The sequence below is a fragment of the Urocitellus parryii genome, chromosome 9, assembly GCF_045843805.1.
Source record: "Urocitellus parryii isolate mUroPar1 chromosome 9, mUroPar1.hap1, whole genome shotgun sequence".
NCBI classification, from domain to species: domain Eukaryota; kingdom Metazoa; phylum Chordata; class Mammalia; order Rodentia; family Sciuridae; genus Urocitellus; species Urocitellus parryii.
Genome location: NC_135539.1, coordinates 90,032,462 through 90,059,387, shown reverse-complemented (window position 1 = coordinate 90,059,387; position 26,926 = coordinate 90,032,462). Strand labels below are relative to the sequence as shown.

The window sequence follows — 26,926 nt, the reverse complement described above, 5'->3', positions numbered from 1 at the left end:
GAATCTGCAGAAGAAAAAGCCAGATCCTAACTACTGAATGCCAGTGCCTCCCTGCTTCCTGCCTTCCCCTGCAGGAACTCTGACCTGTTTGTTTTCTTAACCTACATGATGTCAGTTCTTTCCTTCAGGCTTTTCTCCAGTTTTCCTCTCTGTCTGGCATGTCTCATTCATATCCTCTAGGTTCAAATTCTGGCAGCCCCTCCTTCAAGAAGATTCCCTAACTTCTCCCAGGCTGGGTTTGTATCTGTGCTATATGTACATCTCTACTGAGGTAGGGGTCAGCAGGGCTAGAGCAAAGACTTTACACCTTTTTCTCCTATTAGAACAAGAATCTCTGGAAATCAGGGATTATTTCATTTTTCTCCTTCATCTCCAAGGTCTTTGAAGTCCCTAACATGCAATAGGTATTTAACATTTGGGTTTGTTTTGGCTCATTTTTTTTTGTTGTTGTTTTGAAAAAAAACAAACTATATTGTAGCTTAAAAGGGTTGGAAAACAACTAATTAAGGTGAATTCAAATCCTAAGCTTTGATTGAATGGAGGATAAATGTGGATCAGACTGTATTAGTCCTAACCATTAACTAACAATTTTTTAATTAAAACAATTTCAGTTTATAGAGAATTATTCATTAATTCAAAATAGTTTTATATATTTTACATATTGGGACTTCAGAGAGTGATAATACATGGTTCATATTAAAGACCTCACAATCTGCTGAGTGCAGTGGTACAGGTCTATAACCTCAGCTGCTGGGGAGAGGCTGAGGTGGGAGGATCACAAGCTCAAGGCCAGCCTCAGCAACTTAGTGAGACCCTGTCTCAAAAATAACATAAAAAGGTCTGGGGATGTAGCTTAGTGGTAGAATACCCCTGGATTCAGTCCCTAGTACTCCCTCCCACCCCAAAAGACCTCACAACCAGCTGAGGAAATGACATAAGAAGCCATGACTATAGTGCTCTGTGGTGTTGCATAATAGAGACATTTACTTATAGAAGCAAGAGGGAGTGGCAATCTGCCTACAGTGTGCTGGCTTCTAGTGAGAGCTCACGTTTATTAACCCCATCCCCATCTAACCTCAAAAACTTCATCCTGATAAAGTAGTTCTCTTGTGAGATATCTGGAGATCTGGTCCAAACACATTTGCAAGCCTTTCCTTACAGTCATTTAGCCCTGAATTAATTACAGTGGACAGATCTAGACTTCCAAGATGGGTACATGGAAAAGGACCAAAGGGGACTGCCTAGGAAGCCCCACTTGTAGTCACTTAGGTTTACCCCTGTTGTAAGAAAAAAGCTAAAAAGAATTCAGGACTCCATGACCTAGCAGGAGACATCTCTGCCCAACAACACAGTGGCACAATTCAAATGAAAACTATGAAATGCAAAACTAACACTATGTGTTAAGGGCCATGAGGAAAAACTGGGGTACTTCCACACATAGGTCACAAAAATAATTATTTTAAAATAGAAGAGATATAGAATATATGTATATTTGGTTTGAATAGGAAATGATAATCTCTTTCCAAGGATTATCTTCCAAGAGCTGTTCTGCTTGGTCATGTGAAAGAAGAAGTGTTTCCAAGCTTCAATTCTATATTAACTCCATCTATGATACAGAAATCACTAGCATTATATAAAAAGCCAAATTTAAATTAGCTGATTTGAAAAAAACTGTCACAATTTGCAATTTAACAATCATGCTTTAATATATCAGGCCACTGGGAAAAGTAAAAGTTTGGAAAATATATAACTCATTCCAAATGACTATCATAAAATTTGTAAAGTCAAAGACATTTATGTAATTGCTAGCAACCTTAGTAAGTAGCTCCATTAAACATGACCTACAAATCTTCAAAAATCAGGACTTAGCAATAACACAATGATTTGTTATATGACCTAAATAGACAGAGAGAGCCATTCTTGTTTTAATGAGATCAATGCATATTTAATAGTTGTGATTAATATTTATCGAACCTACTGGGTGTACATAATTATACAATAAAACTTTACATTATTTAAAGATAGTAATTAGATATATGTAGTAAGATTTTTCAAATATATATAAATGTTACACATACACACCAGGTCCTGCTTTTGTCTCATTTTACCTTTTCTTCAATATGGGTTGTCTAGAAAAATGATCTTAAAAAAAGAAGACAAAAAGACTGCCTAAGTGCCACACACTGTGCTATATGCAAGAGATACAAAGATGTCTGAGATATGATTTCTGTTCTTAAGAAGTTCACATTCTAACAAGTTATTTCAAAGAATAATTATGATATCCTGTATGTTTGAACAAACTTTTGTTTGAACAAATTTTGAGTAATGCAAAGAGTGGAGTTAAGGCTATGATGAAGAGAGAACATCTGATCTGGGTCTTGAGAATTAAGAGGTCTCCAGGTAGTGAAAGGAAAGGCATTCTAGGCTGGGGGAAGCATAGACAAGAGACATGGACAGTGAATTCTGAGACAAGGGTAAGAGCATATTTCTGATCCTTACAACTACTACACATTCCTGTTACCATAGTTGAAACTTAATAAACATAGTATATGTATAAACAGCAAATAAAGAAAGTTAAAAATGAATGAACAACAGTACTATTCTCTCACTTTGTATTCAGAAATGATTCTAGATTCCTGAGACAGAAGAATATAAAACAAATAACAACACCTAAAACAACAACAAAGAAACCCCTTTTGAAAGTCCATGAACTTTGGGGGGAAAAAGTGTTTACCCTCCTTGTTCATTATAGCCAGATGGGTGGTAATAGAGACAACAAAGTCCTCCAGAATCTATTTCTGACTAAATCTATTCCAGTGTCCTAGATGAATCACACTCCAAGCTTTGCCTGTGGACAAGAGGCTCTCATGGTTTGGCAGTGAGAGTACATGCAACAGCTATAACATAAGCAGCTTTTCCAGCCCATAGCTTATCAAGGGCAATCATATCACAACCTAGAGTATGAAGGAAATAAAGTGAAAGTAAAAACCAGGGTTTGGATAGGAAGAGTGACTGAGGATCAGCCAGGCCCAAACTAATCAGGCCCATGTACTATGTGTCGGGGGGATATACATAGGTTGGTGACATGTTTCCCAACAATAGCTCCACAGGGCTTTGGGGAGTCTTTTGTGCATATTCTCTTATTTGTAATATTTATAATGATTACACATATTTTTACTTATATTATTATTTAGTTAAGACTAATTTAAACTTTAGAAAATGAGTAATAGTTATATTAATCCCCATTAGTTATATCATACTTCCCAAAGTCAGCTGTTTTTTCCCAAGCCTTGTTTATGCTGCTTAAATAATAAATGTAATTATTAAATGTTTAGTGAACTCAGAAGTATGAGTGTTAAAAAGAGAGGGAAGGTATGCTGATTTTCTAAAAACAAAATAGAATGATTTAGAAAAATTCAACAAAGCTGAATTTTTGTCCACCAAAATAAATCTGTCTAATTAGGTGTGCATGAAATAAATGTGAAAGACATGATGGGAAAGGGTCATTAAAATATCAAATTCTGTGTGGATACTTTTTTCCAAGTATTTTTATGTCTTTGGTTGGTTTAAGAAAACCAAAATTGGGTATAACAAAGGATGTAATGTGGATGTGCTTTATACAAGAAAACAACATGACACTCCAAATCAGGTAATCCATAATCAAAGAAAATGTATTATTCTTATATTAGTCATAACTTTCTGATCTTCTAATTAAACATCCAACTTCTGTTCTCAAGTTTACTGCATAAGATAACTTCTGTTAAAGCTGCTTTGTGGCCATTCACTATTTTCTTTTTGATTATTAGTATTAGCCCGCCTTCTTACTCCTGGGAACATATAAGATATTGAGTGGGTACAGTAGAGAACACTAGACCAGTATTCAGAAAACAAAGATTTTAGTCCTTACTTGGATTATAGTCTTGGAGGTCACCTTGTCTCTTTGACCCTCTGTTTTCTCATCTATAAGTTGCATGTTTTGGGAATGAGGATAGACAGTAGGTGTAGATGACTAGAAAAGCTGGATTAGATAATCTTTTTGGTCTTTTCTGATTCTCAAAAATGCCATTCTGTAAAATTTGGTTCATATATGATAAGCGAGATGCCTTAAAACATTTATTAGGGATATAATAGATAAAACTATTTTGAAAAGAATATATAAATTCACTCTTAATGTCAAGAATAAGTACATTTACTTGAAAAAATTTAAATCTCTTGGAAACTTTAATTAAAAAAGGAAAATACAAAATGAACCACATTTATATAAATGATTAAATAAGATTTAAGTTATCAACATAAAGTTGATATTGATATCCTTATAATTTGGCAATGAGAAAAGATCCATATTAATCTTAAATGCTCATTCTTTTTATAATAATTAAAAAACTTTTGGTAAAAATCATTCTTCTTAATTATAGTTCCAGGGCTGGGGATGTGGTTCAAGTGGTAACAAGCTCGCCTGGCATATGTGGGGCGCTGGGTTCAATTCTCAGCACCACATAAAAATAAAATAAAAGATGTTGTGTCCACCGAAAACTTAAAAAAAATATTTAAAAAATTATAGTTCCAAAGTAGATTACAAAAAAAGCTACAGTTCTAGGAATAGCATGCAACACAAAATTGTCTAAATAATTCCCAGAGTCAATTTTAATTTTATAAAAAAAAAACAAAAACAGTTATTTATTGGAGAAAATAAACTACCCAAAGAACTAAGTGCCTCCTTCTTTAAAATCTTTAGTCCTGCAATAGAACTAAAATAAAGTTAAATCTAAGATTTGATTTAAGTCACATCTGAATTGCTTTACCAGCAATGTGGTCTGTCAAAAATAGATAAAAAGAAAATTAGATAAAAAGAAAATTATTAGAGCACACTGACTAATACATTGCTTTGATATTTTTTCCTTTTAATTATTAATTGAAGTAGTGTCTGAATTACCTTCGGTGCCACAAGAATTATACAAACTAGATTCATATACAAAGACAAGAAATCTAAATCTCAGTACACATCAACTTTTAAAATAATCATTTGCCATTTGTGAGTGGGAAAAGTAACACAAGTGTAAAATTCAGTTTATACACTGCTTTGGAGTCTATATCAATTTCAAAATTTCTTTTATGATTCAGCTATTCCAAAAGTTCCAAGAGTCTGAAAATATTTCATTAAAAATTAATGTGTTATCCACACAAATGGCAAATATTGAAAACTAGGAATATAAATATAAAATAATAAAAATAGTAAGTCTTCTAATACTGAAGAGGAAGGAAGACAGGAGGGGAGGAGAGCATGTGAAAGGGAGAGCGATTTTAAACATCCGGTTTCTATTCTAGACCATTTATGGAAACAGACAGACACAGCAAGCAGAAGCCAAATATATTCTTTGGCTCTGACAGGATTTGTTTTCTCTCTTGTCCTTATTTTTACTGTATTCTTCCTAATAGTATTTCCCCAGTGTTCTAGATTTCCTGACCAACAATGCTAGTCTCATTAAGAGTCTTCAAAGGAGAAATGGGGAGGACTCAGGCACATTCATAGAGCCTCCCAAGGCTTCTCACTAGGGGTGCGAAGCTTTCCCAGCAACTTTTCATCACAAAGGCACACATCATGGCACTTTCACCCCCATGCCATGTGTCCTTCCCAAACCCCCCTGAATGGTTTTCTTAGGATCCAGTATGCAATCCCTGGCAGAACAATAGGTATCTAGAGTATAGTTAGGGTTACGGTTAGGGTTAGGGTTAGGGTTAGGGTTAGGGTTTCTAGTACCTAGAAAGGTGAAGTTGAAAGAATGATGTCTGTTTCACCAACACTGGCACAAAAACAATAAACTTGACAACATACATCCACTTTGCTGACCTTCTTATAAGAAGTATTCCACGTTAGGTAGGAAACAAGTTCTACCTTATTCTACCTCGACCCATTCAATTTAAATGCTTCTAAGAGAAAGCCACATTACTTATCAAATAAGCAGCAGGGATACACCCTTGATCCTACATCAAAATAGAATCAATACTGAAGATTCTCTACACCAAAGATAATGAGGAAATTACTTTGAAAATATGAAAGATCTGTTTAATGCTGACTATAAAAACATCCCTTTGCATCAAAATAAGTGTCCCTCTTTACTAACACAGATTATTTTCTATAGAATTTAAATTGTACATAAAATTATGATCGTGCCTTGTTGAATGTAAATTGATTGTCTCAATTATTGGCAAAGGATTTGAATTCTAATGGGCTATTTTGCTGGAGAAAAGCCAAGCAAATCAGCAAAATCTCTAATAGCTCTAACTGGAGGTAACAGCCAAACATTTATATAAGTCAGGAAGATGCTGTAGTCTCAAGAATTGATCCCAGAATGGTCTGAAAAGGTTAGCAAGATTTTTTTCAAATAGAGGAAATCAGCTTTAGCTTTCCATATTAAAAGATTATTTGACTGTGAGACTCTAGTTTTTCTCTGAGAAGAAAAAAAAAAGGGGCAAGTTCCACACATTGTTAGAAAGGAATTTTGTAGCTCTACTTTTTAAGAAATATTCTTTCTTTCTACAAATTAGATTGTCTATAGAAATCTGGGCTTTACCCTGAAGATAGAACAAACAAAATCTAGTGGCACTGTGACACACTTGAATGCTACACTTGATATCTAAAGGAAGGCCACTCCCGGAAGTTGGCTGCAGACACATCCCAGCCACATGCTACAGAGTTACTGCTTGACATATCTCCTTTGTATAAATCCAGTGTCTATGAAGTCAAACAGATCCCTTCCATACTTATAATCACATGCACAGGCAGGCCTTAGTTGTTTCGCTACCCAGATGGTTGCAACATTTTTATAGTTAAATTACAGCCAGAGGTATAGATGCACATCTGCCCCAGATTGCCAGCCTTCTAAGATCTTACTCACAAACCTTCACTATCAAGAAACACTGTTGATAAGGGTGTAAAAATCACCTCTGAGTATAATGTGATGAACCATTTACTATACAGCCACATTTATACCTCAGCTATTAACCATAAAGGATTCAATTGCTATAAATCTGGGATATTTTAAGAATTGAAAAAAGAAGGTTTTAATGATTTCTGTCGGGCTGGGGATGTGGCTCAAGCGGTAGCGTGCTCGCCTGGCATGCGTGCGGCCCGGGTTCGATCCTCAGCACCACATACCAACAAAGATGTTGTGTCCGCCGAGAACTAAAATAAATAAATAAATAAATAAATATTAAAAATTCTCTCTCTCTCTCTCTCTCTCTCTCTCTCTTCTCTCACTCTCTCTTTAAAAAAATGATTTCTGTCTTGCAAGAAACTATTTTTATCATGGAAAACTTGCAGTATTAATCTAAACATGCATATAGATGTTATGTAGAGTATACCTTAAGATTTGGGCCACTGAATAAGATTTATTCTCTGATTGTTAAACTTTCTTGACTGAATTTTTAAAGAATAAACTGAATTTTAGTAATTTCTTCTATATCAAATTTATGAAGTCTAGAGAGGGCCATAAGTTATTATCAATGACAATTGTGATTGATTCCTTCCTAACTGCTGATCTGGCTTCTATAAAACAATATCAATGTTAAGATAGTCCAAAGTCTATTTGACATATCTATACCTATATACTTTCAAAAGAACCCAGAATTTTCTGCTAATTAATTGATTAGAATTCCATGTTTCATAATTACTAAGAATCAGATTTTGGATAAAATCCTAACTATGAATTTTTAATAAAATGCTACATCCAATGCACACCATTTCACTGCATGAGTGTACAAAATCTGACCACAGATTTCATTCTAAAAATGAAGTGGCATTCTAGAAATCAAGAGCCAAAGAAACTGAACCATGAAAAGAAGGAAGAAAAATCCTATGAGGGAACTATCAGACAAAGAAAGGAAGGGGAAGAAATAGCAGATAAGTAGCTCTGGTTGGTCAGGAAATAATTCAGCATGAGCAGCATGTTTGGCATCTTAATACTTATCCACCCCCATTCCCCCATTTACAGCAGACTGGATGAGAGCTTCACTTAGCAGCAAGTCAGCAACACATCAGCTAGATGGATGCCTACTTTCTTTTAATGACACATTTGCCTAGCATATAAACATTAAAATTTACATTTAGTGGAAAACAGTGAGTCAAAGCTACTTTAATGATGCTTAGGATATTTATAGAGAATGTCTTTAAAATACCTGCTTTTTAAATGCTGTATATTTTCTGTGGGTGATAAGGAGAAAATGGCTCTCACATGTTCATATATAAAAAGAATTATTTTATAGATAATAGCTATTTAAAGCCAATTAATTAGAGAAAACAAGAAACTAGAAAATATCACTGTATATCATTTAGATATTATCACACAACCAAACATTCTCTTTAATTTGTTATACTTCCATCACCTGCAGACCACATGTTATACTTGGCCAAAATAATGCATAAAAGTGCTTTCCCCCAAATATATTTATTCAACTAAACAAAGGAAAACATTTTCTTTTCTTTGGAGAAGGAAAAGTTTATTTGGGGGCTCACGGTGTCAGAGGTAACAGTCCATAGACAGCAGGCTCCATTCCTTGGGGCTTGAGGTGAGACTGAAATCAAGGTGGAAGAGTGTGGCAGAGAGAAGCAGCTAACATGATGATCAGGAATGAGAGAGAAGGGCATGCCACCAGGGACCCACCTCCTCCAGTCACACCCTACCTATCTTCATTAATACATTTTGTCCATTAAAGGAAAACATTTTTTAATAAGCACTAAAGGTATTGTTCTTGTGTAATCCTCTCCAAAGTTATTTTGTTCAAAATTATCAAAGAAATGTAAAAAAAAACAAAACTTGATATTCCACAAAGCATTTAATTCATTTTGTTAAGGAGAGTCTAGATTTCAATCTTTTGTGCAAATCAAAGAGCTAAAAGAGCACGGTGGGCACTGCTGTCTAAAGGGCAGCACTCACAAGGTAAAGTCCAAGACAATGGTCTTCTAGCCACCCATGGGATCCCAACAATTCTTCCTTGAACTAACCCACAGGCTCTCTGATAGGCGCACAGTACTGCCCTTTCTAGGTCAGGTGAAAAGAACTGTCCTTGGAACAAAATGCCACAACAAAATGGCTTAAAATTGAGTATTTCCCCCCAAAAGTGAGGGTTTTCAATTCTACCAGTGAAGCTTGGTTTTAAAGGAAGACATGTTGTATTTTCCTTTATCTTTTCTTAAATTTAATAATGATATACTACAAAGTTGGAATTGTAAAATAGAACCTAAGGATTTGGGGTTGGGGTTGTGGCTCAGTGGAAAAGTGCCTGCCTCACATATGTGAGGCACTGGATTCAATCCTCAGCACCACATAAAAATAAGTAAATTAAATAAAGGTATTGTGTCCATCTACAACTAAAATATACATACCTAGGAATTTATTATTTTATTTAACAAAATCACACTCTATGTGCCAGATGGACTCTGAGTTCACTTCAGCCTTATAACAACCCTACAAGGTGGGGACTGCTCTTTCCCCCTTTTACAGACCAGGTAACGAAAAACCATGTTTCATAGACACTTATGATTTTTCTACACTTTTCACACACCTGGTGAGGTGACTCATTGTGAGGTGAAGTAACTTGCCCAAGGTCAACAGTAGGTTCAGTGGCAGGGCTGGTTTAAAACCCAGGCAGAAAGTCTCCAGAAATTGCTATTATCAACCACTAGGCACCATATGCTAATTAGTAATTAAAAGTCTTTTTAAAAACTCATTTAGTTTTACTGGAACCTGGGGAGATCTCTAAGACACATTAGCCTGAAAAGCCCCTCACAGAGACTCTGACTCTTAGAGGTAACACTGTCACTAGCAAGTTGGAATGGGAAAATCTGCCAGAAAGCTTTGTGGACTGAGACTATGGGGACTTGCAGTCTAAGTCCAGATCAGATGCTGGCTTGCTGGGGAAACTAGAACAGGTATTGCAGTACTAGGTTTAAAAGTGTGAGTTCTGACTTCATTTGAACCTCCATTTCTAGACCAATATTAGCTATGTGACTCTGGGTAAGTTATGAAACCTCCTGGAGCCTCAGTTTCCCCCTCTGAAAACAAAAGACAATAATACCGTCCCAAAATAATTACTACAATGATTAAAATTCAAGTGTTTTCTCTGCTCCATATTCTTTTCTAATAAAAGTTTTACTAAAGATCACAAGATTGCATCTACCCAAGAGATAATGTGATTCTATGGTGCTCTCAATTGAACATAATAATAATATTATTATATAAATTTATATAATACTATTGTTATATAAATATAATAATTTTTAACACATGGTTTTTCAATACTTTTCACACACATCATCTGATTTGACCTTATAACTATTCTGCACAGTTTTTAATCCCTATTTTATTGATACAGAAGTTGAGACTGAATGTGAATCTGACTTGTTCAAAATCAATGTGGTTAACAGGTCCACAAACTCAGAGTTTTTGCTCCCTATCCAAGGTTTTTTCATTTTTATAACTTGCTACTGTTCCACAGAAGACATACTTGCAATAAGCTTGTAATATAAATGGTAGAAGTAAACTCATAATAAAAAATAGAAATACTGATTGCTCAGAAATCTTGTAGAGAATAATCTGACTGGAATTTGTCAAGTAGTTTGTACCAAGTACAAGTCTAGGCATGGACTATGTAGTATGTAGGCTTGCTTGTGCTGAGAAGTCAAGACAGGTGTATCAGATTTGCTTAGTGCTGACCTCTCCTGGGCCTTCAATTCTTCACTGCTGATGTTAAGCTCACTGATTCCATGGTGGCTTTCTTGCTTCTGCTACCTGGGGATAAGTATGCACAGTTCAAGTCTTGGGCTCCTCCTGTCACTTGGAGTCCAGTGGTATATCAAATCCTACATTCCAGGATTTGGCTGTCACAGTGCTGGGAATTATCTCTCATGGGGAAACTTGGGACCCATTAGATGGAAAAAAACTAAGCAAATAAAAATCTTCTTTTTTCCCCTCTACTTTGGAGCACAGTTTCTGATACAGCCTTTCCAGAAACTGTAAGGCCTTAGTTCTGTGGCCTATGATAAGTAATCACTATGTGGTAACACATTATCTTGCATTATTTTCCATTTTTCCAGGTCCCACCTTTGATTCACTCCCTCCAAAATAAACTTTGGCACTTAGTACTTGCTTAAGTTCTAAGACAATAGGAATGAAGAAATTGGGGAAATCTTCCTTGAAATCAACCACTTAAATCTTAAAAGAGGAAGATACAAACTAGAGAAATAAGTGATAGGGATGGAAGTAGTCTGCTAATGTAAGCAAAATGACTGGTGAAAAGGTCATTAAGTTAGGTATCTTAAACAAATTAAAAAGTTAAGGATGGGTCATGATAAGCATAAAGCTGTTAGGGAAATCCCTTCAAAGGTATCCTTCCCCCAGTATTCAAAATAAATATTTTTACAATTCAAGAGAAAGAATCCTCCACATCTAACAAATGAGGATTTCTCCTCTTAGGAATGTGGAAAGGCACGCACGCGCATACACACACACTACTCACTCCCACTCTTAATAATGAGAAAAAGTTTGAGAATCTCCAACATTATAATTTTTTCATGAGCTAGAATGAAGGGTTATGGAAAATAATATTTCCACAAGACAGCTACTAGGAAAAACAGAGGGACAGTGTGGATCAGAGGAGGGAGGGAAATTAGCCAAACATTAAACCTCTCCCAGTAGTATATCCTTGGTAACAATGGGCTCTGAAGGAAGGGGCCTTTAGTGAATGCTGGGCTCTGGACTTTGACCTTCCTCCATTGCAAATTAGTCCTAAAAGAGGCACAGTAAGTATCAAAATTTTGGGAAACAATGTCCCAGAGAAAGAAAAGCAATACATGAGATTTGAGTATTCATCCCTCAGGATCTGGGTTCCTATCTCTCCAGGTAACAATGAGTTTCAACCTTTTTACAACTGCCTCCCTGGATTAAAGTTTTAACCTGCACAACCAGCCCTTTGACTGTCCCATCAGCATGTCCAGAGTTTCCTATGATTAAACCACCCTCATTGTACCCTATAAAACTAAAATCCCCTGTGTAACTGCAGGCCATTTTTGCATCCAGAAAATGCGCCCCTAGGTGCCCAAGTCTGCAAATGAATAAACAGATTCACTGAATCTGTTGAGGTCTGCATCCATCATTTTGTGCTTACACAGAAAACTGAGATTGCCATAGGACCAAGTGAATTAAAAAGAAACAAGCTATCAAGCCATGAAAAGGAAACTAAAATGCATATTACTAAGAGAAAGAAACCAATCTAAAAAGGCTACAGACAGTATAATTTCAACCATAAGACATTCTGAAAAAGGCAAAACTATGGAGGCAGTAGAAAAGTGTTTGACAGGAGATGGTATGGATGAGGGATAAATAGGCTGTGCACAGAAAATTTACAGGACAGTGAAAATACTTTGGATGATACCACAATGGTAGATTATGTCATTGTATATTCATCTAAACCCAGAGAATATACAAAACCAAGGTGAAACCTAATGTAAATTGCAGGGAACCACTGTGAAAAACACATGAGGATCTTCTCTTGGCAAGTAGCCAGGGAGAATTTAAGTTTAACCTTGGGAACTAACCCTGGCTCTCCCATGCAATAGTTTGTCCAAGGCACATGACCTTTATCTTCACTCTGCTAGGAAGATCTCTCATGACCACTCCAGAGATGGACATAACCTGTTGGGAACTGGGATGCCTGCCTTTAATATTTTTTGGAGAAGAACATTTTATGGAAGGCCTATGATGTCTCCCAGTATAAATAAAGCAGGTGCAGACTCCATTTTGCCAGAGTATAGAAGCTTGATCAGTATGATTGGCTTGCCAGTCCCACCCCTGCTTTTTAAAATTCTTTTCTGTGCCTGTTTTTTTTTTTTTTTTTTTGGTCGTTCTATTTTTTCCCAGCTTTTATTTCTCAACCAGCCCATTCCACCAAGGGGAACCCCAGTTCTACCACCTGTGTGGGACGAGGACGAGAGTAAATCATGGATTTAGGGTGATTATGATGTGCCAATGTAGTTTTATCAATTGCAATAACTGTATAATTGGGGGACATTGACCATGGGAGAGGTTATGCATGTGTGAGGACTGGAGGCATATGGGGAATCTTTGTATTTTTCCAACAATTTTGCTGTGAACCTAAAACTGCTCTAAAAAAATAAAATAAACATCTTTTAAAAAGTGCTCTTAATTCCTAACTATGCTAAAATATGATTTTTAAAAACAACTAGGTATATGCATCCCCCTTTAAATCTTATTTGGGGCTTACACAGAGAACTTACAAACACTGAATACAAATAGAATACACATAGATGCACACATACAATCTCTCTTAGAACATCACAGGCATATATCAAGTTATGGTCCAAAATGTTGTTCCATAAATCAGTTGTTAAAAATCCATAAGGCATTTTCCCTTAGAAATAATGTTGTGTAAACATGGCATTGTGGTTCACAAATTCATAAGAGTCAATTTAACCCATATTGTAAATGAACAACTCTCTAGAATGCAAGCCTCTGAAGTTCCTGCTACACCCTAGAATGGAAAACAGAGCCCAATGTGTATTAAAGGCCTGATCACTCTGTTGAATGAAGGATAGTGAATGAATAGTACAAAACACTGGATGAGCACTACCTCTGTGCCAATCACTGTTCTAAAGACTTTTATGGGTTATTTTAGGTAATTATCACAACCCTACAAGGTAACATTTCACAGGAATAAAAAGTGAGGAAATTAAGTTTAAGATGAAGAAATTTGCTCATGATCACATGGCTAGAAAGTAGTAAACAGAGGAAAATCCGGAGACTCTAGTTCTAGGGTGCATGCTCTTAATTATGACACATACTGTCTCTCTACTTTGCATCTGAGGTCTTAAAAGTAGAGGACTCAAGGGGCTGGAGTTGTAGCTCAGTGGTAGAGTGTTTACCCCATATGAGTGAGGCCTTGGGTTTGATCCTCAGCTCCACATTAAAAAAATAAATAAATAAGCAAAAATAAAGATATTAAAAAAAAAGTAGAGGACTCAAACCTGAAGATAGCTTGAAGAACGTAAGTTCTATAGGAAAGGGATGTTTGCTTGATCATGGATATATCACAGGCACACCAGTGGCATATAATAATGCCATAGTCTGGATCTTGAAAGTCCCCCAAAGGCCCATGTGTTAAAGGCTCGGACCCCAGGATAACACTGCTGGGAGGTGGTGGAACCTTTAGAAAGTACAGCCTATTGGGAGGTTATTGGGGGTTTACCTGTGAAGGGCACTGTGAAATCCTGAGCAATGGGTCCGATTAATTATGGACTGGAACCTCCCAAAATGTGAGCCAAAATAAACCTTTTCTCTTTATAAGATAATTATTTCAGGTATTTCATTATAGTGGCAGAGAGCAAATAACACAAATAAGAGCTCAGTAAATATTTGATAAAAAGTAAAAGGCAGTCTTTTTTTATTCCCCCCCCCCCAGGACTGGCCTATCATGGGCAAAAGTATAAATTACAAAAATATGGCTTTGACATTTTCCTAAGTTTCTCTTATTGGGTCAGTTTTTCACTTAATATTTTCTCAGGTGATCAGTTATTATAGCATCTGCCTGTTCCATCTACAGTAACTGCACAGGCTGTTTTGAATAACTTATTCTCTACTCCCAGAACAAAATTCTAGCTCCCAAAGGGTAGAAACCTTCTGTGTTATTTGGAGGGCAGCAATCTGACTTCAGGTCTTCCCAATAAAATAAAATGTGGCTTTAAGTACTCTTAGGGATTTATCAGTAATGCATAAAACAATGAACTTTAAAGGGATTGCTTATTAACCCCAACTGGTTTATTACATTGGTATAATTTGGGTGAATAGGTAAAAGTTTGCTAAACTGTTCATGGTTATCATATCTTCTTCCTTTCTTCTACATAATATTCTCGGGTGGTTTGGTGTTAGATCCCACAGGTAATGCAGCCTACATAATCCACACATTTCCAAGGTCAGTGAAACAAACTTTAATGATAAAGAATATGTCCAAAATAAACAAATTGTAAGAAGCTCCTTTTCTAGCTATCTATGAATCACTTGCCATTTTGTTGATAAAAATAACATGATTTTATATTGTAAATAATGGTACATAAATCTAAAATAACCCCCAAATTTTGTTGATTTACTTTTAATAGTATGTCATCATTTATTAAACAACAACGAAACACACAGATTTGCAAACAGCACATCACCAAAGGAGTCCTTTTCTACAGAAAATCAGTGGTGATGTGGAAGATAGGAGGTGAGAATTATATATCCATCTGCTTTAGCAAAAGAGATACAGATTATTTACTTCTGAATCACAATTCATAGAGTACTTGAAATGGAGTTTGTGGGAAACCATTACAATGCTGCACTGGAGGGGGTTAACAAAACAACCCCAAACAAACTCAATTATTATGATGATGAAGCTAAATCAACAGCAATTTATAATTAAAAGGAAGAATAATAGCTTTTGAAAACCAAAATTTGACCTCAGTACAACACTGACAACACAGTAACAAGTAAATGTCCTCCCCCCCAGATCACTGGAAGTCACATTATGAGAGTTTATACTACATCCCAGGGGGCTCTACAAGGCAAAGAAGCAGCCAGCAGAATAATATATTATCATTCTTAGTAAGTTGTTTTGATTCCTAAAAACTAAATTTCATCATTTAATAATCAATTAATAGGCTTTTAAATTGTCCATAAGAATTGATGAGAAGACCTATAATTTTGGATATGTCATCCAACTGTCACTACTCAGGGAGCTTGATAGCTCTTCTAAATGAGAAATATCCAACTCAAGAAAATTCCTCAAGGATGGGGGAAGTTTTGAAACCATATCCAAATCTAATATCAGCATTTTGGTTTATATAAATGATTTTGGTTTATATAAATCAGAGAAAAAAAAAAAAAACCCAGGACAATCAACTCCTGCCCAAGCTGCTAAGTGAGGCTAGTCCTCAAGGACATTCTTTCTCTTTGCCTCTGGGGTTTCTGGAGGCATAGGAACAGCCCAGAGTGACTTCCCAGGAGACGGAAGGTAGTGTTACAGCTACTCTGCACTACAAACTCATGATGCCTTGACCAGCTGCCCCCCAGGGGTACATGTGTTAAAGACTTGGTCCTCAGCTTGGCACCACTAGGAGGTGGTGGAACTTTAAAAGGTGGGGCCTGGTGAGAGGTTTTTAGGTCACTGGGCTGTGTCCATGAAGGGGAAAGCATATCCCCAGTCTCTTTCTCTTCCTCTCTCTTTTTCATTTTCTAGCCATGAGATGAACAGTTTTGCTCTGCCATGCATTTTCTCCCTAATGAGCCACCACAGGTCCAAAACAACAGGGTCAATCTATCATGGACAGAAGCCTCTTAAAACTATGAGCCAAAATAAACCTTTTCTCTTTGTGAACCAATTAACAGAAGTATGTGTTATAGTGAAACACATACTTCTGTTAGAAAGTTAACACACCAGCCCAGATAGAGAGGACATCTGTAACCATGGTAGTGAGGCAGAGTAGAGTCTTTTCATCTTTGAATCCCCTGGCCAAACAGGTACCAAACAGATGCCTAGTATGCTACCTCTGGTCTCTACTAATAGTATAAGCTCATATTCTCTTTTTTGCCTGCTGCAGTGTAAGAGATGTTCCTCTCCTATTCCAAGATTAATCCCTAGCTCAATGCTTGGTGTCCCAACCCATCTCTGTTTTCAGTAATCTTGTATCATTGCCTTTCTCTACCAGCATCTCCAAATTCTTATTAATTCTGGAACCCCTTTCATAGAAACAATTCTATGAACTCCCTTAGAAATTTATTAAATCACTTCATTATTATATATGATAAAGAGGAAAATTTAGTAAAATAATTTTACTTAAAATAAGGATAAATATAAAGATTGTAATTTGATATTTATTTTGAAAGTAACTTTCCTATTTAGTAAATAATGCCACAATTTCATTTCATAAATTAAGTCCTTTCTGTGTTGATAGTGTTATGAAAAACGTATAACTAACCAATAGCATAAATATTTTATCATTCAAAAGTAGATTTTAAATTAAACCCACATTATAGAATTAAAACAAAAATAGCTCTGTTATGCTTTTATAATTTTTTTGTTTTTTGAATGTTTAATTGTGGCTTTCTCTTTTTGTTATTAAATTATAAAATATAGGTTAAGGTGTCAGCCTTCTATTTTCAAGCATTATTTTTGAAACTAAAAATATTAATCTTAGTCTTAAAGTCTTAATTTCAAAATTAAAATGTCAAATTATAAAAAAGTCAATATGTATTTTGTATTTTAATACTGGCTCTTGCAGAATAAATTATTGGGGCTGGGATTGTAGTACAGTGGTAGAGCATTTGCCTAGCATGTGTGAGGCACTTGGTTTGATTCTCAGCACCACATATAAATAAATAAAATGTCCACTGGTAATTAAAAAAAATTTAAAAAGATAAATTATTCTTTAAAAAATAAAATGTGTGGATTTGGTAAAGATCATCCTGAGGCTTGTTTATAGGAGAATATTCAAATTTAAATTCATTATGAGTTTGTTACATTGCAATCAGAAGCTTTTAGACTCTAGACAATGATTTATATACACATATCATTTAAAGAATACATTACTACATAAAAGGAAAAGAACTATGCAGAACTATATAACTGACACAACAAATAGGATTGCTGGGGGTTGGTAACACAGTACAGAGCAGATGAGATCACACTAGTGTTCAATGGAATGTTGAACTTGGAGGCCTTGTTTACTCTGATAGACTGAGGGGCTCTCACAGGGTTCTATTTTCCAGGGAGAAATATGTGAATCAATAATTATTTTAAAATAGAAATGGGAGAGGGAGCCATCTTTATCATGACTTCCCTAGGTTGCCTATGTGGACACAAGAGGTTCCTTATTATTAATCTTGATCTTTACATCTTCAGTGATCTTTACAGTCAGAATTTAATGCGTTTACATTTATTCCAACTTAAAATCAAAAAAATTCCCTGCCTTAAAATGGTCCTTCCAAAATATGCCTCCACCAACAGTTGGTCCCTCTGTTTCTCTTGCTTTCTGTCTTCTTTTGCAGCCAAACCTCATAAAAAAAGTGGTTTAAATTTGCTATTTCAGATATTCAACTCACTCTAATTTTTCAACTCCTGTAATCTGGTTTTGAATCCACCTACTCTTCAACTAAAATTGTTTTTGTTAATGTAACCAGTGATGTGCTTGTAAATTAAAGGCCAGTAGATACTTTTCAGTCTTATTTAACTTAACTCAGGAGCATCTGATTGATCACTTCCTTTTCCCTAGGCATTTCCATCCTTTCATATGTGTGACAACAAGTTTTTAATTTTCTTCAGGTTGCTTTGTCTCAATCTCTTCTTTCAATGTTTACCTTACCTTTAAAAGTGTTGGTGTTTCTTGGGATCCATAAATCCTTCTTTCTTCCTATTATGCTTATTTCTGGTGACCTTATTTATTCCCAAAGTTTGAAATATCCTTCAGAGACCAAAGGAGATTTCTATCACCAGCCCAGACCTACATCCTTAGTTTTCTCCTTTAAGTCCACCTGCTTATTCAAGGTATCCATTTGAACAATGCATTTGAACATTAAATTCAACATGGTGAAAACTTAACACTTGGTCTTATTCCAAACCCAGGCAATCTCTTTTTTTTTATTATTTTTAAATTGTTTTTTAATTTTTAAATATTTATTTTTAGTATTCGGCAGACACAACATCTTTGTTTGTATGTGGTGCTGAGGACCGAACCCTGGCCGCACGCATGCCAGGCAAGCGCGCTATCGCTTGAGCCACATCTCCAGCCCTGCCCTAGGCAATCTCAACCACAAACCTACTTCTTTGAAGTGTTCTTTAGTTCTCAATAAGTAACATCACTAGACACTCCTTGCTCATGCTAGGTTCTTGACATGCTCTCCTTCTCTATCCACAACCAAGAGCCAATTAATTAAGTCCTGTGGATTCTATCTCCTATGTAATTTCCCAATCTGTTTGCTTCTCTTCATCCCATTATCAAGCCCAAGCCACCACCACCACCATCATCACTTGACAACTCTAATAGGTCCCTAATTGATCTTAGATAATCACTATGGTTCTACTCTAATCCATTATCTGTTCTGGGTTATTATTAAAATGCAAATTTGATCCCATCATTCACCTCTATTTTTAAAAAACATTTTTTTAAAAATTTCTTCCCATTAGTAACAGGATAAAATAAAAAGTCTACAAAAAAATTTAAAGGCCATGCCTATAGGTCTGGCCTTTGCCTATCTCTCCAACCTCATCACATGTCACTCTTTATGATAAATACACAGTTCTTTCTGATTCCCAAAAGTACCATGCTTTCCTATGTCAGAATCTTCAGTTTTATAGTTGTCTTTAATTGGCAAATTCTCTTAGGAGAGGACCAGATAATTAAATATATTAGGTTTTGTGGGCCAAGAAGACTCACTGACTGAACTACTATAACCCTGACATCCTGGCATTGTGGCACAAAAGCAGCCACAGGCAACAGGTCAATGAATAAGAGTATGTTTCTGGGCCATAAAAATAGGTTATGGGCTGGGGCAAAGTTTGTCAATTCCTCTTTTAGAAGACTAATAATCCCTACCCCATCCTTTACACATTTAAGTGTTATTTTCTCGCTGAAATTTTTCCTAATCAGAATATGACCATTTATTAAGTGTTCTTGTATCACACAGCATATTGCTTTTTTATGAAATCATTGTTATAATTAATTTGATATTCATGAAATTCTTCTGTCAATATTCACCTTCCCTGTAAAGATGTAAGCTCCACCAGAATGGAATTCATATCTACTTTGCTATTTTAGTATCAGCACGTGGTAGAGAACATAACACATAGTAGCAATCAATAAATATTTGTTGAAGGAATGAGTCATTAATTTGCTCTCTGACCTTTACTTGGCAAATTTATCTTTCTGAACCTTAGTTCTCCATCTGGAAATTGAGATGATAATAACAGGTTTACCTCAAGATACGTAAGATAATATGCATGAGTACATTTTGTGAACTGTAAAGAAATATAGCAATTTTAAAAGAAATATTAGAAATATGCTTTAGTTGCCTCATAAAGGAGCAAAACTAAGGCCCATGGGCCCAAATGTCTGGCTTGTTCTGACTTGTTCTCTAGCTAAGAATGATCTTTACCTTTTAAAGGGTCTAAAAAACAAAACAAAACAAAAAACAATATTACAGAAACCTTGTGTGACCTGCAAAGCCTAAAATAATTACTCTTTCTACCTTTATAGGAAGTTTGCTGACCCTGGCCTAGAACAGGGCTAGCTAGGCTTAAGTGACTATTTTAACAAGTGAAAGAATGAATGATTATTTGCAGATATACCTGTACTTTAATATTTCAGTGATTAAAAGTGGTAATATTTTCTGACTGCTTTTCATATATTCAATATAGCAATTAAAGCTATAAAATTATCCTACCCCTCCATGCTATGTTTACTTTAAATTAAAAAATAAAAGGGGTTTATGGAGGGGGTAGGATAATTTTCTCTAAATTATATCAACTATTTTTGAAAGACAGAAGGCATGGTATGGCTGGGGGGATGGGGTAGGGATGGAGAGCTGGATACCAAGAAAATGATCTTTATTGGAAGGCTGACTAGTGTTGTTATTTGATTGTTGTATAAAAGTCCAAATCTGCAGAAACCAACTTATTATTGGCTGTGCAATATTCAGATTTTTATTCTTGAGAAATCATGTATCACACAGAAATTAGAAATGGTATCATAAAATACAATAAAGATGTGTGTTTGCTATCAAAAACAAAAGAAAGCAAACATAAAACTCCAATACTGTCCAAAAAAAAAAAAAAGAAGTTTGGGGTCAAAAGATCAAGATCCAAGTTTGAAGTCTGTGACTTTAAGTATATCCATTAATCTGTTTGAGCTGTTTTTTGTTTTTCACCCAGAAAAAGAGAAAATAATTGCTGATGACATTTACTGGTGGCTATTATGAGTCAGATGCTTTACTCAAATTTTTTACCAAAGTGGGCATTCTTAGCATCAATACAGAGTTGAAAACACAGACCCTCTGATAGATTGAGTGACTTGCCTAAAGTAACACCACTAGAAAGAAGCAAAAGGTTTAGAGTCAAATCCTGATTCTACAGTACTATGAACACAACCTCTCATAAAATATTTAATGTCTTTAGGACTACTACATGCTTTATCTTATAAAAAGCATATAAAACTTAATTTTTAGAAGAAGTGTTTTGAATTTTCTCCATAATACAATATTATCAACTCAGGCTTTAAAGGCTATTTTCTCCACTATTCTATATTAAATCTAATTCTAGGTATATAGAGAATAGTCAGAAGGAAATGTTTCTTCTTCTCTATAAGAGCAACTTAAATCGAGGGAGCATAAATACACAGAAGTATTAGATTTTGAGTCATATTTCAAAATTCTCCTCTGTGTGAATCAAACACATCCAAAATATGGCACATCAGATACTATTAAACTTTTATTACCTCTGCTTCATTGTCTCATGTACTATCCCATGCTGGACACACTGTTCCTCCAATTCATTATTTCTTCTCTGTAACTTTTCTAGTTTGTCGTATGTATATTTTTTTTCTTGACTGAGTTGAGCTATTTCAGATCTAAAGAGGTAAAATCACAGAAATAATAAATGTTCTTAAAAAATAAAGCATATTTTTATTGTATAATCTTAACATTATCTTAAAATTCATACTTTAGCATAACTTTGTAATTAAAATTATTTGATGTAAAATAAAATACTTCAGAAATTTCAAAATGCTAGTGGGGGATATATGCGTTGTAAAGATTCAAGTCTCTACAGAAATAATATAACTTACTCCAATAAAATGGCTTCTCTAAGAAATAAGAAAAAGTGATAATAATCAACTCTCTTTATAAAAAGACTAGAATTTGGGGTTAGGGTTGTAACTCAGAGGTAGACCACTTGCCTGTGAGGCACTGGTTCTATCCTCAGCAACCACATAAAAATAAATAAAATAAAAGTATTGTGTCCATCTACAAATAAAAATATATTTTTAAAAAAGACTAGAATTCATCAAACAAATATTTCTTGAGTGCTTCCTGTAGCCCCGCTGTCAAACTGTTCCAGAAGTAATCCCATACCTCATTTCTATAAAAGTTTATTTTAGTTAACATAGCCAATTTAATGGTATACAGTTAAAAATCAACTAGTTCTGCAATGGCTAATTTTATGTATGAACTAGACTGTACCATAGTATTGAGATATATGGTCAAACAGTATTCTGGATATTTTTTGTGAAGGTATTTTGTGGATGAGATTCATTTAAATCAGTGGGCTTTGAATAAAGCAGATTATTCTCCATAATGTGGAAAGGACTCCTCCAAAGACTGACTTGTCAGGAGCAAGAGAATTCTGCCAGCAGATGGCATCTATACGTGAACCACATCTCTTCCTGGGCTCCCCATCCTGCCTGTCTATCCTGAAGATTGCAATCTTACCTAGCCTCCATTAACTATGGTAGCAACAAATTTCTTAAATCAATCAACCTTTTTTTCCTATCATTTAGATCGACTTAGAGTTAGATTGATCTGTTGATTGGTAGAACAACAGATATCATGTGGGTTCCGTTTTTCTAAAGAACCCTAATTAATACACGTTCTAAGTGGACTAATAATGAGAAACAGCAGTCTCCTGCCTGGAGACCTCTCAATCAAACTAAGCAGTGATGAATACTATTAGTTTTTGTAAAGCTCTTTTTTTTTTTCCTGGTGTTTATCTCTATATTTATAGGTGTGTTCATTCCATAACTCTTGTTTTATCAGTAAAGAAAAAATTCTAGTGACCTATGACAAATGAAGATGAGACTCTTTATATGCCTCCTTCCCAGCTTCTAATGCAATTACCAGTATTTCAGTAATAATATCAGTATTAACATTATAAAAACTACTTAAATATTGGTCTTTGCGTTCCAATATAGTATATTATGATTACATGTACACTTGTGTACAGTTGTTTTCTCCAAACCAGTGTAATTTTAGAAAAGGCTGATTGAGTGTCAAGCTATCTTTCCCCATAGGAGACTCCCAAACATTAATTAATATGTCATTCTTTTCACTATTGACATTTTATTTCTCAACAGAAGGAACTTCGAGTTTCTTGCTCTTGTGTGAAACCTTGACTTCTGTGGTTTGGGAACTGGGTGAAAATTAGGGTGAAGATTTTCTCTTTCAGAATGCATACCTTTTCTGAATCCCTCTATTCTAACTTCAGCGCCCTATTATAATCAGAGCTCTTGGGCTTAATCTCTTCAAAGAGGAAAACCCTAGTTTTCTGTGTGGAGGAGGGGCAGTCACCAGGCTGCACAGGGTGGAGGTGGAATTGTCAATTTTGGTTTCAGCCCCTATCTTCCAAGTTTTCCTGAAGTTGAGAGAAGATCACTTTATTTTGTACACAGGGATCCCCCTCTGTAAAGACTTAAGATTCACCTTTCTCCACTGCACTAAATCAGGTACAATAATCCCAATTTCCTTTCTGCTTTAAAGAATTTCATTGGGGTCACAGATATATCATCCGTTGATAACTGATGTACTTCTGGAAATATGCTGTTTTTAGCATCTTAGATGATGATCTCAAGTCTCAAACTTTGAAGATCAAAAAGACATATATTCAAGGAAAATTATATCCCTGTCCTCATTTTATTAAAGTTTAAGTCACTACCCACTGCCACCATCTTCTCACACCTGCTAGGTGGCACTTTATCAGTTAGAATTGGAACTTTAAAACAACAACAACAAAATATTTTACAATATAAAATATAAAGTTTTTACAAATAAAAATCATATATTTGAAAAATGTATGTTGGTGTGAGAAAAAAGTCTTGCTCTACAACCCAATATCTGGAAACTTATCAATAATATTTGGAAATCTATCAATAGATTGATCATAGTACTTAAATAAGGTGCTAACCTCACTCCAACAAAATTACAATTCAGGAAAGTACAAGGAATATGAAAAATATTTACAGAAGAAAAAACATAAATAGTCAACAAATATTTATAAAATATTCACTTTTATTTTTATTCAAAGAAATTCATAATAAAACCAGATACTACTATAAAAATTTATTATATGACTATACCAGATAGTGAAATTCATTCTTTAGTGATCTCAATTAATCTATAAGGTAATTGTTCATTTCCTTTTCTCCATGTGGTATATACAAAATTTAATGATTTGCCTAAGGTTACCCAAATGGCAAATAGCCAGACTCACATACAAATAATAGTCTATCCAACTCTAAAGGAGTAGGTAGTTCTACCCACTGTGCTATATTGCCTCTCATTCTTTTTTTTTTCATCTCTCATTTTTTAATGTCACATACTCAGATGGGTTATATATATATGCTGAGGAGAATTTAGTGTAATATTTAAGCAAAGTAACACACACTGAAAGGATTCATAGTCTTTGGACTAGCAATCCCTTTTAAGCATCTCTACTGAGGGAATCATCAAAAATTCAGATTTATGTACAAAGTTATTGTCACATTATTATTCAGAATAGCTAAAAATTGGAAACATCTTAAATGTCTAATGAATTATTATTATTTTTTTTAGAGAGAGAGAGAGAGAGAGAGAGAGAGAATTTTTAATATTTATTTTCTAGTTCTCGGCAGACACAACATCTTTGTTGGTATGTGGTGCTGAGGATCGAACCCGGGCCGCACGCATGCCAGACGGGCGCGCTACCGCCTGAGCCACATCCCCAGCCCCTCTAATGAATTATTATGCATACAAATGATTCAATTAAAGTTTTGTTTCCAGAGTATTTACTGATGTAGAAAAATGTTCATTAATGAGATATTAAGTGAAAAGCAGATGCAAAATGTACATGTAGCATAATCTCAATCACAATATAAATGTGTATGCACATAACACATTTACATACACATGGAAAATGATTAAATGGAAATATGTCAAAAGGATATAAAGCATATAATAGTTATTTCTGGCTGCTAATGGCTCAGGAAATTTTTTTCCTTAATTCTTCTTTGTATTTTCCAAATTTCCTACACTGAAGGTGTGTTACATAATCACAAAAATAAAAATACTATTTGTAAAGCACATATTTCCATAACATGCTTTGTTATGACAATTTTTTTTGCTTTGAATATTTCTTGTATTTTTTCTTTACTTACAATGGTAATTTCATAGCAATTTCCATTGTTCAATAAAAATTTGGTATATGTGTATGTGCATATCCTTTACCTATGTAGAGCTCATGATATTGCCATATAACTACTAAGTTGCAGAGTTCAAAGAGTAAACATACAAGTTTCTATTTTAATTTAGAGATATATTTGTGGTGTGATTATCCTAGTCTCATATAAAAGGATAATTGACTCCAGTTCATTTTCATAGAAAATTTAGGTAATTTTTGGCTTTTTGGAAGCATAAACTTTCCCTTGCATTTTTACATACCATTTATATTATGTAAGTGCATTTGCATGAAATATAAGATATTTTACTACTATAATTTAGAATACAAGGATAATTGCTTTTAAAAGGAAAATAGGACATCTTCATTTTTTATTTTCAGATTCTGGTTTGACTTTTGGTAATAATCAGCAGAAGGCCACTATCAGTCTCCTCCTGCAGAACATAATTTTTGTGGTATCCCAACCTAACATCATCTAAACACGCAAGAGGAAAAAAACAGTTCAACCGGGTGTGTGTTCTTTACTTCAATTAAACTCACACAGTTGGATACCTACTGTTGCCAAAACAGTAATATAATTTATACATTATAGTCCACACAGTAAAACTACACTAAAAGTCATTTAACAATATTTATAACATCATAAAATATAGTGTTAAAATATATGAACTGCAATATGTACAAAAATTATAAAATTTGTTTCTCATCATCAGTGATTAAAACCAGGATCATTGCTCTAGCCTCAATACTCACAACCCTGGTGACAGATTAGAATTCAAATCTTAATGATCAATTTACAATTAACAAGATAGAAGTGAAACAAATTAAACCAACCATTATATATAACGAGACCCCATGGACTCCCATTGTTCCTCTTAATTACAAAACGCAAATCACAAATACACAATGGGCAGTGTTAGACATCAATCCACAAGCTTAGCAACCCAGAAAGTGACAATGACGGAAAAGAAAGAAGAGAGGCAAAACCGCGTAGATGCTGGTTCTGTGCCCTCTTCAGTCCTTTTCAGCATGCAAGGGGAGAAAGGCTGAGCTCTAGCACACAGCTGACCTCCAGCATATATCATATGCACTTCAAGGCTGGCAGAGACTCACTCCCAGCCAGCGTCCACCTTTCTGAGCTCTTCCCTGGCCAGGTTTTAATCCGCAATGCAAATCGCACTGTTAACATTTTACTGCTTATTCATCTAAGCGCCTGGGGAGAAGGAACACTTCCTTCACTTGATAAAGAAAGATCACAGTTTTACCAAGATATTGAAATATCTCCCTTTACCTCCTTCAAAAACAACCCCATAACTGTAAGAAGCTCCTGGAGTACTGGGGAATACAGACGGAAGGGTAGCTAAAGTTTATGTGAGCTTCAACTAAAATCAGCGAGAATGTCTGCCTGGTGCCAATTAAAAGCAAAATGGAATTAATCCTCTTGCCTGATGGTCAAAAACAAGCTATAAAAAATTTACAGAATCAGCATTTCATTTTTAGTTTTAAAATGGGATGTGCCATTCACAAACCCTGGGCTTGCAGACACCACTACGTGCACAGTGTGGAATACACACAGTGCAGAAAGTACCGTGTGTGCAAATCGCTATGGAGGCTTCCAGAGAACAGAAGTAATCCTCACTGTTATAATGCGACTTACTGTCTACTTGGGGGAGAAACCACAGACAAC

The 26,926-nt window shown here is 35.1% G+C and overlaps 1 protein-coding gene across 1 annotated transcript in view; it reads right to left on the bottom strand.

Moving 5' to 3' along the window:
* Positions 1–26,926, bottom strand: part of Sdccag8 (SHH signaling and ciliogenesis regulator SDCCAG8) — a 228,519-nt gene that overhangs the window by 52,159 nt on the left and 149,434 nt on the right. Inside the window, exon 17 of the mRNA XM_026390721.2 lies at positions 21,533–21,664. Within this exon, the coding sequence (XP_026246506.2) occupies positions 21,533–21,664 (132 nt within the window). The remainder of the gene's footprint in view (positions 1–21,532; positions 21,665–26,926) is intronic.